Here is a 14,436-nt window from a genome sequence, read left to right as displayed (position 1 = left end):
ACATTGGAATGGATATGATACTCTACATGACCTGACATTTCCTCCACCACATCATCAGCCTGACATTTGTTGGTCTTGAGTGAAATGTCACTTCCATTAACATATGCATGGGTGGCGACAGAATGTCAGCGCGGCCCTTAGCATGAGGTAATGGCGAGTCATAACAGGTGATTCCATCACAAGGTTTAATGTGCTCAGTAGTTTGTTTTACGGCTAAATCCTAATTTAATGGGATTGAAGGTCCCTCAAGAGATGGAGCCAAAGCCTTGGTCACAGATGAATCTCTTTTTCGATCCAAACCACAACGTGTGAGCCTCGCGCTCATTTATCTCTCCCCTCATGCCCTCACTATTCCTCAGAGGCCACTTCATAAAAGAAAGACTGTATCAGCCTTGAAATGTATTGGCTGAAATGAAGCCGGGGAGAGGCTCCTTCTGTCTCTGATCTTGTGTATTTAGAGGCACATTTCAAAGGCCATCACCATCTAGTCAATGGAAAATTGGTGCGAAACCGTTCAGGCTTTTTTTTTATTATTATTTTAATTTGCGATACAACTTTTTACACAAAGCTTCAGTTCCAATATGTACTGTGTTATAGATTTACAGGTACAATTTGGCAACAGTTATGCTGTGTGTTGCAGCTACATACCCCTCCCTATGTAGCCTTCAGTTAGCATCAAAGCTCATAAGATATTTAGTTGGTCCATCGTGGACGACTGCAAAAACATAGTAGAGCTGACCTGATATTAACCCTTTGACACCTAACCCTCAAAATGTCTGGACTTTTTTTTTTTTTTATAATAAAATGTCCTGCAACTGAAAGTGCTTTTGCCCATTCTTCCAGAAAAACTGACAGTTATTTACAACGTACTGTGTGTTAAAATACTGTTTAAAATTTAAAATGAAGAAAAACAAAAAATGCATTTAGAAAAACACTGCAATTGTACATGAACAACAGATTGTGTGTGTTAAATTTGAAATATTTGTCTCTCAAACATGGTTTAGGTTGGTTTTCCACGACAAAAATAGCACCTACTCAACGTGGGTGGAGTCATCACTGCGCGGCTGCATGAAACTGCAGTGATTTTGTTTTACACACACAAACGAGTGACTCGTAAAGCAGTTGTTTTCAGTGTAACTGAATCATTAGAATCAGCTGGTGCTGGTGGAGCCGGTGGAAACTGCCATATGTACACATGTTCTTCGCACTTTCTCCTCTCTAGCAACAAAGACACTGATTCTCCAGCTTCCTGAAACACCGCAAGTGAAATTACCGTAATAACTAAACGGCCGTTGGAATTCTTCCGATAGCACAAAGCGCTGCGTAACTACGGTAATACAAAGTGCGCTTGTGCAAACATGTCATCAGCGATACGCTCGGTGTTAAAGGCTTAATATAAAAGTTTCAGTCTGGAGTAGGCTACAAAAAACTTCATCCAAAACGTCGTTTTAAGTTCAACAGAGATGAAATCTCTCTTCAAAATGGAAGGATTATATCTATCGGCTGGCCTTGGAATACATATGTGTTCCTCTGGGCGACCGCTGACCCCAGACAACAACAACATTTTATCTTCAATTTCTGCCAAAAGAAAATGATGTAACCTAAATTCTTGACACACTATTCCTTTAACACTAGATGGCACATGAGCACATGAGACAAATATGAGCTATTATACTCACTAATGAAAGGATAAAAACTCAAAAAGGTATGGACCATTTCTATAAGTTATGTATTGTTTTTTTGTTGTTGTTTTTGTAGAACCATGGTTCTCAAACTGTGATACATGTACCACCAGTGGTACGCAAGCTTCCTCTGGTGGTCCTTGGAGGGAAATCAGAAATACTGTTCTACTGTATATACCAGGGCATGTGATCAGAGTGGAGAAACAAACAAAAATTCACCCCATCTCTCGCTCCCTCTTAATCTGATCTCACTGTACCAGTGTGTGAAGTATATGTGAGGAAGAGGAGGAGGATGATGAGAGAGTAAATTATTTTATTGGGAAAACTCTGGAGCTGACTTTGCTCAACCGATTTACACCACTGTACTTTAACGTTGTTGATAATGGTGTTACTTGAAGAGCTCAATACTTTCTCAGGTGATGCTGGGTATAGAAAAGTTTGAGAACCACTGACGTAGAACAATCCCCAATAAATCGATCAAGTCGCAGCCTTTGCAATTTGCTGAGTTGTTTCCAACTGTGTCCAAATACTCACTCTATAAGAGAAGGCAGGGGTAAAAAGAATCAAAGCTGACGAGCCGAGTTTGCATGCAGGAGGGTGAAGTGTTGAACTCTGCACTAAAGTGTGGACTGGTGTGCTCTCGGCGAGTGGCCCCGGCCCCGCAGTGTTGTCCCCCTCACTGATGCAAATCAATCGTGACAATTCCTTAGAGCGGAATGGCAGACGTTGCCAAGTGGCAGAGACGCCGGGAGCTCGCTGACCTCTGGGGCATGGCTGCACCTCTGTCATCTCCATCAGTGTCACAGAGCAGGTGTGTGGAGTCACCACAGCCGTGATGGGGTCGTTTCATTTCAGCCCCGGAGTATCTGCTGCTGCTGCTGTTGCTGCGGCTGCCCGAGCAGTTAAACAAACAGCAAAACAATCGAGAGGAAACCAAAAGTAAAAGTGTGTGTGTGAGTGGAGGGCATGAAACTAAATTTGGATTTAAAGGGACATCCTGGAAGCCATAAAACGGAGGTTAAAGATATTACATGCAACATTTACTGTATTAACATATCAGAAAAATGTGTGTGCCTACACTTACTGCATATACACATTAACTAATTCATAAAAAGCAATATGTATTTCTATTAAAGGCCACATTTGGTGACATTTAAATGACGTCATCCAATGGTAAATGGTCTTGATGACCTCTCAAAGTTGCTTTACACTCCAGTTTTTTGCCATTCATCCATTCACACGCTGCCGGCACAGCCGTTAGGAGCAATGTGGGGTTAAGTGTCCTGCCCAAGGACACATCAGCACGTAGACTAGTGGAGCCTGGAATTGAATCCACAACCTTCAAGTTGAAAGTTGACTCGCTCTACCACTGAGCTACCGTCACCAGACTGACATCAGTTTGAGTGAAAGACCCCTAGTGGCAGGAATTACATACTACGTGTTTAACCCTTAGTGATCATCTGTGCTGCAGGTGCATCCTTGGTAAATTGCCGTAGGAATAATACTCTACAACTTCTCATGTGTTGTTGAGTCAGTTATGATTAATTTTCTATCGCATATTTTGGTTTTATAAAACGGGAGTAGTGATGAAGAAGTCACTAGGTAGACAGTTTTTCTTTACTTTTTGTTCATTAAAAAACGAACCTAGCAAACTTTGAACTGTGACGTAATGCATTTTGATTGCAGCAACCATTTAAATGCTAATAGTCACAGTTCTACATATTCTACATCGCCAAAAAGTATGGAATGCAGACAAATAAGGCAAGTTTAATGAGGAATATCTGTAAAAATCACGAGGGATGTTATTCTGTGAGTTGGGTCACGACGCCGCACTGGGAACAATGAAACTGTCGAGACAGACCCAGAGCCGTCAGTGCCGGCACAGACTTGGAGATGACAGAGGACGTCAATAGCTCATCTCCATAGCAGGCCCTGACTCCCCGTGCAGTGGCTGATTGCACTGGTGTAAAACCCGCTGCACTCCAGCGACTCGCATCATTGGACTCCTCAAGACAATACGCTTCAGAATCAGCCGTCTCTCCATCTCCTCCTCTTCCCGTGTCTCAAATCTTCTTGACCAAACTAACCATGACCAGACAGAACCAGGACTTAATAGTCAATCAGACACTTGGTGATATTCAATCTGGAAGCTGCCAAAATTCAATACGGCCAGTCTTTTTTTTTTTAAGCTGTTGAGGGTTTGATTTAGCAATATAAAAATAACCTACATCCCCTATAGGCAATCAGTGAGTAAAGTGCAGCACAGAAACTGTGTGTCACGCAGCAAGCAATGATTTTTCTATCATCCTCATTCTCATATTAATACAGACTTATAATTGCCTCGCGGAAGATCAATGGGGAACATGGTGTATTTAACTTCAAGCTTATTGCCCAAAAGGTCAGTGTCATAAATATCTCGGTAAAACAGAGAGAGGAGGAGAGGCAGCAGGAAATGAGGGAGCAAACCCACAGAGACAGGGAGATACAAGTGTGTGTACCTGTGTTTATGTCTTTGTCAGGACCGTTTTGAGGACAGAATGTACAGAGAGAGGACTGTTGGTTGGTCCTCACTGGTTTTTTAAGGTTTAAGACTTGGTTTTAGGAGATAGAGATAATATATTAAATATACCACCCTTAAGAATCTGCCTTTATATTTGTGATCTGGCCAGAGCTCATATGAATTCTGAATATTAAATGTCAGGTTACGCCACTCAACCAAAGAAATGGAAGCTTTTCGATTATACAGTTCTAGCTCGCCTCGACTCGATTCTTTTTTGTTTTTCCATCAGTGATAGTACCTAGTGTTTCTTTTAGTACCCGTTCAGCGAGCTGAGTCTGAAAATGTCGACACTTTCTGAAAATGTCCTTGCTTTTTTAAAATGTCTTCACTTTCTGAAAATGTTTTCACTTTCTGAAAATGTTTTCACTTTTTGAAAAAGTCCTCGCTTTCTGAAAATGTTTTCACTTTTTGAAAATGTCCTCAGTTTTTGAAAATGTTTTCACATTTTGAATATGTCCTCGCTTTCTGAAAATGTTTTCACTTTTTGAAAAAAGTCCTCGCTTTCTGAAAATGTTTTCACATTTTGAAAATGTCTTCACTTTTTGAAAATGTCTTCACTTTTTGAAAATGTCTTCACTTTTGGAAAATGTCTTCACTTTCCGAAAATGTCCTCGCTTTCTGAAAATGTTTCTACTTTCTGAAAATGTTTTCACTTTTTGAAAATGTCTTCACTTTTTGAAAATGTCCTCACTTTCTGAAAATGTCCTCACTTTTTGAAAATGTTTTGACTTTTTGAAAATGTCTTCACTTTCTAAAAATGTTTTGACTTTTTGAAAATGTCTTCACTTTCTGAAAATGCCTTGTTTTATCCAGACGCAAAGAAAAACTTAATTATTCTATTCTGAGTTGTTAAAGAAACACTGAGTGATTATTTATGACACCATCTGAAAGGTCACCCGCTTCATCTTTTGATGTTTGCTGTAATGAAACAACAGAAATTCTGACTTTTCTCTAATTGTGTTTTCTTGAATTAACCTTCAAAAAAACACACGCTCACACGTCATCTGTGCTGCGACAAAGAGAATTACAGCGGCACAACTGTTCAGTGCGGGCTGAATTTTTCAGATAGCTGTCTGTTTGTGTTTGCACTCTGAGCGCTGAGCGGCCAAATCAGAGCATTATGAAGTTGTTTTTGTGTGCTTTAGCGTCTGCAGTGACCCGGTTGACTGAACAACAGGCACAGGTCCAGGCTCCAAACTGGCTCCAAAGTTCACTGCAGGCTCCCAAATATCACTCTCAGATGGTGATTGTACGAGCTCCCTGAAGCATGAAAGGCATGCACTCGCTGTAGTTATAAACTTCCTCGTTGCTGTCGAATCCATAAAGAGACCAGACTTTATTTATGACAAAAAAGTGATGGAGAAACTCTGAAGATTTGATTTTCAAGAAGACATCAGACAAAAGCCCCCCTTTTTTTTTTATAACCTTCATTTTATAGGATTTTGGGGAGATTAGATCTCACACTGCTGGGACATTTTTGTGATTATGTCTCTCAGTGCTTGGAGCGTGCACCTCTCCTAAAACTGAATAATCCTCAGGAAGAGTTCATCTTGCTGAATGTCAACCGACATTGATCCAGATATCAAACACAACAGCAGAGAAACACAGAAACGGCCGCGTGGAACACAAATCCAATCAGAGACAGGGGCGACAGAATTATTGAGAAACATTAACGTTAAACGGCCCGGAATTAAAAACCACGAGGATGAAATTGTGAATGAATTTGCATAAACTGAATCAACACGATGCTCTCATGCATGGCTGGACTCTATTATTTCCCCCACTAATGAGTCATTACTTAAGTTTAAATTACATAAGTTCAAGTGTTGCTTTTTCAGAAATTATACAGTGCAGTGGTAATTATGATATGTATATGTGTATATATTTATGTATATATATATATATATATACATAAATATACATATATGTATATATATATATATATATATATATATATATACATAAATATATATATACATAAATATACATATATGTATATATATATATATATATATATATATATATATACACATATATGTATATATATATATATATATATATAAAAGTGTCTGCTAAATGCTTAAATGTAACTTAATGTAGATCCTAATGTGTAACTGCACATATGAGAAGTCTGAATATATATATATGAAACGTATTGTTACTTCCTGTTTCCACTGGTGTTATGCTGTGTGTTTGTCTTATCTCTGTGATTATTTATCTACTGTTACAATCAATTCACCAAACAAGCACCCGTTTGGTTAACTGATTAATATTTTCACCCTCTGTTGGCGACACTTTTGCTTAACTCTCTATCTTTCACGTAGATTCACATATGTTGTTTTTTTTTACTTGCTTAACAACTGTTACAAATCACATCTTCTTTGCCTTTGTCTCTGTTGTTGTCTTGACTTTTTGTCGCTAATTAGAAAAACAAAAACAGGACTCACCCAGTTGATTGTTGTGGACGTCGTGCTTATCGTCCTGGCTCTGAAAAGACAGAGAGAGACAGTGCGATAATTAAGAGCGTCACACACAATGACCCACATCGATCCGCTGTTTTGTCTCGACACGGAAACGTGTCGTGTGAACCGAGCACTCTCCTGTTCTCCGGCCTCGAACACACTTCCCTTCCTCTGCGTAATCACTCATTAAGACTCTGTGATACTAAACATAGGAAGCTGCGGAGGGTTATTTGGAGGAATAATGAGCGATACCTCACATCATTAGTCTGTCTTAATTGCGTGGATTTTGTGCCTGCGGCATTTAAGCGCAGTGCATTCAGCTCAATTAGGGGTCTGAACGCTGTTCCACCTCCGGAGTCGTCAGAGGCGACGCGGCAAACCACACAGGGATGAGTAAATCAATCACAAGCCGTGCTAACTTTGAAGAGCTGTCTTTTTTAAATTTTTTTTTAATTTTCAAAAAAAGGGAAATATTTTCAGTCTCGGGTGAAAACAGGGACGTGTTGTGAGTTCCGGCTGCTTCCAGAGCAGCAGCACAGTATTAATAGATAATGACAAAGCGAGGCCCGTTTTTTGATTTATCACTTCCTCTAGACTAACAATCATTTCACTGGCAAGCTGTTGCAGCCTTCAGAGAGATTAACTCAACCATAAATTCACTCTGAGCCGGTGCCGGGTGCGGTGGTTACACGGCACCACTGCAGTTTTGGTGGCACTGGACGTGTGCCGCACGTTCACCACAACATTCACAGAGTAAAGAGAACATTTAGGAATTTTTATGAATTTATTACCCATGTTTGTACAAGTGTCATGTAGAATAAGCATTTATATATTGCATGGACTTGATTTGATTGCAATCATTGCTGCACTTTTAGTAGGTTTTTATGTATACTTTATGGTTCCGTGTAGGCTGTACAACTGAATTGGTTGTATTTGTGTCTTAATCCGCATGTACTGCTGCCTGCCTTGGCCAGGACAGTCTTGCAAAAGACTCTTAATGAAAATCCTGAAATTTAAAATCTTAATGAGTTCTATTTAGGATATAATAAAGTAAATAATAAAATAAAACTTCAGGTAAAAAAAAACTTCAGGTAAACTTGCTAGAGGGATAAACAATTTTTTCTTATGTAGTAACAAGAAATGACACATAAATCTGCATTTCTAGTTATATTGCCCTTGTTGTGTGGTCTTTTGTTACTTTTAACTATTTATCCACTCTACCCCTACTCCACAGAGAAACTTGTTTTCTTACTGTACATGTGACAATAAACTCTTCGAATCTTGAATTCAACTTAAATAAAAGTGAATTGAACCACACTTACAGTATGTTCAGTCCATCCAAGCTGCATGTTGTGTCTGTATATATTCTAAATAAAAGATAATGCATAAACTAAATGTTAAATATATGAAACCGGTCACTAAATAATTCATCTTTGTTAAATTAACTTTTGGATGAAAAACATTCAAGATTTGGTGACTTATTTACTTATTAATTAATAAATGAATGAATTAATAACTGAAATGGTGTCATGTACAAATATAGCACATGTTTTTGTCATAAGCAGAAATACATGCAAACTTTTTTATCAAGTTATCAATGCTTTATTCCCAGAGCCCCTTATTTGTGGCCCCCGAGCCCTTTATTTGTGGCCCCGAGTCCCCTAATTGTGGACAAGTCAGAATTCTGACTTTAATCTCATAATTCATGCTGGCCCTAATACTCTTCTGTACATTCTAAAGAAGGAGTTTATGTGTAAATAATTTGGAATTACTTCACCCACATTAACCCAATGCATAAACTAACTAAGAAAAAAAGTAAATATGTAAAATAATGTTTACATTTTGATCCTTTCTGGTACAAAAAGACCATAATTCCATGACGACGTTGAGAATAAAAGAGATGAGCCGACGAATCCTACATTTGTCTGCAGTCACTTATTCTTAAACACTTGACCTTAAATTGATCCATTTTCTGATCTTTCTAATTCCTACTTCCGTCCAAATCTTACATCAAGTGTTAGGACGAGCACCAAACAAGAACCTTTTCAAAATGTGGACAAAAATGGTCGAAAAAGTCACCCACAATATAAAGTAATACAAGGACTCGTGCAAACATGCTCCGCTGTCGTCTCCTGTTCCTTCTAAATGATGAGAGTTGGAGGTAAATATATGCACAGGCACACAAGATCATATCAGCATGATTTAATTCAGAGGGAACAAGACATCAGGCTTAATTGGAGTCAGTAACGTTAGTCATGCCCACAAGGTTTCTGTCTCATCAGTCATGACTCCTCTGAAATAATTTCTTCCACTGAAGAGTGAGGGAAGAAAACAGTCGTCTCATAAACCGGGAGAAGACGATCTCTCATCAGATAATTGCTCATAAATCTGTCAGACTTGGAAATATAATTAAAGTGAAACATTTTTACTGATACAAATGGTTCATCGGTTTAAAAATAAAAAAATAATGAAAATACATTGAGACATGGTAGAGGTGGACCTAATGATGTGTCAGGCTGATAAAGTGAGTATTTTTTTGTTTTAATCATAGACACCGGCAGATTAATTGGCCAAATAATAAACTCTGTTTGTATGTTTTTGTTGTTTGTTGTTCTCAGAAAATTAACATACATGACACAAAGGCAGTAAAAGGTAATTGTTTCATCCAAAAGTATTTCATATTAAGTGTTTTGCAGCACAGAAACAAGATGCAGTAGCAAAGACAGACTTAAAGTGTGGTTCAGTGAATGTTTTTGTAAAGTTAAGCTGTTATTTTTATACTGTTGATGGAGGACAAAAAGAAGAAAAATAGCCAATAATGCTTTTACACTGTATTAAGTCACGGTTGCAAAGAAAAACTGATGATAAAATTAGGCGCTGAGGAATATATTGTCGATTATCATCAGCGTATTGGCAGATCTTTTTTAAGCTGTGGATCTGGACATCATTTTTTACGAGCGGTGTCACAATCTATTTTTTCATATTAAGCTCACAATTCGATATCTTTTTTCCCCCCTCTCATTAAGCTCAGTTTGGTCTGCTATAGCTCTAGTTATCATTTTAGCATCAGTTGAATTTTGAGGACATTTTTGCTTGTTTTTCTCATTTTTCTCCCCAAAATATTTGGGAGCATTTCACCCAAAGATTCACTTAAAGTTTTGAAAGCCTGGTCTTGCTTATCACAGTAGAATGTGGTGAAGAGAACGATGCCAACTATGTTAGGTAGGACAATTAGCTTGTTGGCTAGCTAGATAGCTAGCTAGTTATTGGGGTTACTCTGTCAAATAAATCAAGATTTATTATTAATATTATGTGACACCTTCAAAAGATACTCAGATAAATCCCACCAATACTCTGTTAGCTGAAGCTAACAATAGCCTGTGTATCCAGAGCATTACATAACAACAGGTTTATGTGGAGGGAATAGTGCTCAAACGGGAAGAGCAGCATTATCCTAAAATAAACCATGGAGCAGGTAAGAGTTTGAGAGATCTCTGAAGACAACTGAGGGAAACTCTCAGTCAGGCGGCAGCGAGGGAACAGTAAATCACAACAGTGTCACTGCCAAACAAAATAAATCAAGGCCTCCAGAGAGATGGATTAAGTGATGGAGGAGTGAAATGTTACCAATTATGTATATTGATTGTGTGTGTGTGTGTGTGCACGTTAAAAGTGTGTTCATGCGAGTGCTGAATTACTATGACCATGAATGAGCTCAAGGACTAATGTCATTTGGCTTTTAATTAGGCTTTAATGACAGAAAAAGCCCAATCAGCCAAACAGTAGCAGTCGTTTCACATAATGCCCCGTGTATGTGAGGAATTATCTTCACATGAGCTGTTGTTGGGAGGAGAAAAGCAGTGCAGTCAATGTCATAAAGCAAATTTTTTTGGTACAGGAAAGGTTTAAGGTTAATTTATTAAGGTTAGCACTTGAGGAGAAGAGAAAACAGAACATTAAAGGGCTGTTTCACGCATTTTTTCAAATTAAGATTAAATTGAATTCACATTCTATTTCAGAGTCGGATTAAATTGAACCCCATTTTGTTTAAATTTTTATTTTTCAGATCTTTTACTCTTGAGACATGTTATACTTGACAGAGCAGTAGAGGGCTTTTATTTTCTTTGAGGGCAGTCACTTTGACGTCGACTTTTGTAAGTTTTTTTTTTCAATCCCAACTTCTCTTGTTGTGGGAATGAGACATGTATCTAAGATCTACTGTCTGATGATCAAATAACACATTTATCTCTGGAAATGAGTAAAAAAAGAAAAAAGAAAAGTGGCCCTTTAAGTAAGCAGAGAGACATTGCTTCGGCAAATCACATCAGTGGTTCTCTTTTTATCCCAAGTACAACCCTAAATCTTGAGCTCTTGAAGTAACCACCAACGTTAAAATACAGTGGTGTAAATAGGCCGACCAAAGTCAGCTGCAGACTTTTCCAAATAAGGTAATTTGCTCTCTCATCCTCCTCCTCTTCCTCACATACTTCAGACACTGGTATAAAGAAATTAGATTAAGATGGAATGAGAGATAAGGTGAATTCATTGTTTGTTTGGTTCATTTTCTACGCACTCCGGTCAAAATTACTCAGCTCCACTCTGATCACATACAGTAGAACAGTACCATCACATAGCTCACATACCACTAGTGCTACACGTACCACTGTTTGATAACCACGGACTTATATGAAGCGAGCAGTCTTTGCTCTGTCCTTTTGCTTGTATTGATCACTGTACCTCTAACTACAGACTCACGTTTCACTGCACTGCAAAGCCCTGTGCTCTGTCTGTTCTTTATGGTCATGGAAGCATCACTCCGGTTTACTTCATCCTCTCAGCTGTACCTGCAGCACCCTTTGTTCGATACTGACCATCTGCTTAAAGTGTGCAGCATTTAGGAGGGTTTGCTGGCAGGAATTTAATCAACCACCCAAGAGTGTGTTTGTTTAAGTATATAATCTCTTTGCCTGTGAAGGTTCTCAGTCATCCAGGTCATGGTCGTCTGTAAGTGCTAAAAACAAAGGTAACAGGTTCTACAAGAGGTTTCACCTCTATTTCAAAAGGCTTAGCTGTGGAGTCCCCATAAAATCTCTTTTTGGAGCCTTACAATGATGGTGTGTTCCAGATTAAATTGGAACTTGGAGCAACATCATGTACCCCGACACAGGACTTCAAGATAGCTGCCACTGATAATTGCACTTCTGTTGTATTTGTTTCACATTAATTCCCTCATACAAGTAGTACTGTTAGTACTTTTTCTCCATGGTCACGTTGCTATGCTGTTGGTGTGAGCAAAATACCGTGCAGACCGTTGTTACCGACTGGCAATGCTATCGATGAGAACTAGACAAAATGGCAAGCCTGAGATATGTTTACGTCCATATTTTTTTCTCGACCTCTCAACTGGAACACAGTCAATTGGAGGTGATGTCACTCCAATTTACAACTTCCAATGTAAATGGAAACCTCTTATATTTGCTTGAGGCAATGGCCTTGCTTTACAGAGGCCGCCTGCTTGAGCCGACATGGTGAACGGCTTCAGCAACATAAACATGAGGCATTAACCAATTAACAACAAATGGAGGAAACAGCTGAGAGCAGGGGAGAGTGGAGAGGGATGTGAATATTAACATCCATTCTGCTCTGTGAAAGCCATCATAGTTCGCTGACAAGCTTGGGAAAAGGAGGGGGTGAGCAATCTGCTGTGTCACCGTTACATATCACTATTCTCTCTAATTCTGACACACTGGACCTTAAACTATACTAAAGGGATTATTTGTTATCTTGACATTCATCAGTGATGTTTTACATGAGTGTTCTCACACTAACCACCAATGTACCACAGATGGGGTTTGAATGCCCTTTAATGATTTCTCATTGTCTCCATTTAGTCTACTCTGCAACACATCCACAGAACACAGTCTGTCCTGGTGCATTTAAAACATTTTGATGTATTTATGAATTAAATAATATTAAACTGAAGAGGATCCAGATGTCCTGGACCAGTCTATCCATCCATGGCACATAAGTTACACAGGGCACAAAATAGGAGTGAGGCTGAAATTATTTTTGATAACAGAACTTAAATACTTTAATTTCAGTGTTTTCTGTTTACTGCAATATTATGTTACATTCATGCTCATGTACAAATATGGTTGTGGGCCTAGGGTGAAACAAGCACTGCTGTAGATAAATACATGAATAACTGGCTCTATTATGCACTGCTGTTTTGCAAGATGGATTTTCTTTTCCATTTCAATAGAACAATTTATGATCCCACTGGAAAACTGCTATCATTACAAGTAAAATATATATCAAATTTACTGTATATGTTCAAAAACATAATTTTACAAAAGACACATGACGACTGCAGATCTGTGCATGGTGTGACCTATAAATGATCTAATATTCTGCAGCAGTGAGTGAACTCGGGTCAGGCCTGGCATCATTTTCACTATTACTGAGAGATGAATCACTCTCAGCTCAGAGAACTCATCCATTTATGTCCTGCTCTGTGTCCACGCACAGGTAACACTCTCCTTTACTCTGTCTGGCAGCAAGCTGTCAGCCATTTGCAGCAGGAATCAGACACACAGAGGTGTAAAAAAGTGAACCGCTTCACTGTCCATCCAAAGGGTTTAGCTTCACCATCCCATGAGCAAGTCTGACCAGTGACAGCACTGATGCAGACAGGCATAAACCACAGAGCAGCAGCAGCTGCAGGTCTACTGTAGGTGGAGGTTTTCTCAGCTCAGGTGGATACACATAATCTTTTCGAGAAATATCCTTGACCCTCTGAATGTGAATGTGATGTGCTCAAAAACACGGGACAGGAAGACAACACTTTGATCCCTGTCTTTAATTTGGCAACCAAATAATCTAACAGACAACTAATCAACCACCCATCTATCCAACGACCCAACCACAAACCTACCAACAATTGTTCAACCACCCACCCATTCCAACCAAATAACGCAACAACCAACCAACCAGTAACGGACAACTAATCAACCACCCATCTACTCAACCAACCAACTACTCAAGCACCTATCGATCCAATCAACCAACAACCAACCACAAACCAATCAACAATCAGTCAATCACCCATCTGTTCAACCAAATACCCCAACTAACCAACCAGTAACAAATCAACCACCCCTCTACCCAACGAACCCATCAACAAACCACAAACCTACCAACAGTCAGTGCATCACCCATCCATTCAACCAACCAACCGTAACCAATCAACAACTATAAATAATGCTTACATCACTTTTATACACATGTGGTTTAACCACAGAGCAGCAGCAGCAGCAACAGCAGCAGCAGCAGCAGCAGCTCTACAGTGGGCAAAGGTTTTCTCAGTTCATGTGGACATGCATAAGTTCCTCGAAAAAAAAACCATCTTCAACCCACTTAATGTGAATGTGATGTAGTCAAGGACAGCAGCTAAGACAACCCTTTGATCCCCATCTTTTGATTTGGAAACTCTTCACATAAATTCAAGGCCCCCTGCTACATCTCTCTGTCCTCTAGGGAACAGACGCTCCACTGATGTGTGTGTGACCCGTCAGGTCACATTAACTTTCTGTTCACTGATGACAGGAATGTTTCAATGGTGCTGGTTTTTCCTTCTTTCTCTCTCGCTCTCTCTTTTTTGGCAATCTTCCTTCTTGTTACCTTCTTGTGAAAAATGAAAACATGTTAGTGAAAGTGAAATTGTGCTAAAACT

At 39.1% G+C, this 14,436-nt stretch overlaps 1 protein-coding gene across 1 annotated transcript in view; it reads right to left on the bottom strand.

Moving 5' to 3' along the window:
• Positions 1-14,436, bottom strand: part of b3glcta (beta 3-glucosyltransferase a) — an 84,799-nt gene that overhangs the window by 46,033 nt on the left and 24,330 nt on the right. Inside the window, exon 3 of the mRNA XM_058634852.1 lies at positions 6,690-6,729. Within this exon, the coding sequence (XP_058490835.1) occupies positions 6,690-6,729 (40 nt within the window). The remainder of the gene's footprint in view (positions 1-6,689; positions 6,730-14,436) is intronic.

This window comes from Solea solea, chromosome 7, assembly GCF_958295425.1.
Source record: "Solea solea chromosome 7, fSolSol10.1, whole genome shotgun sequence".
Taxonomy (NCBI): domain Eukaryota; kingdom Metazoa; phylum Chordata; class Actinopteri; order Pleuronectiformes; family Soleidae; genus Solea; species Solea solea.
Note: the sequence above shows the minus strand (reverse complement) of the source record. Positions and strands in the feature narration are given on the sequence as shown.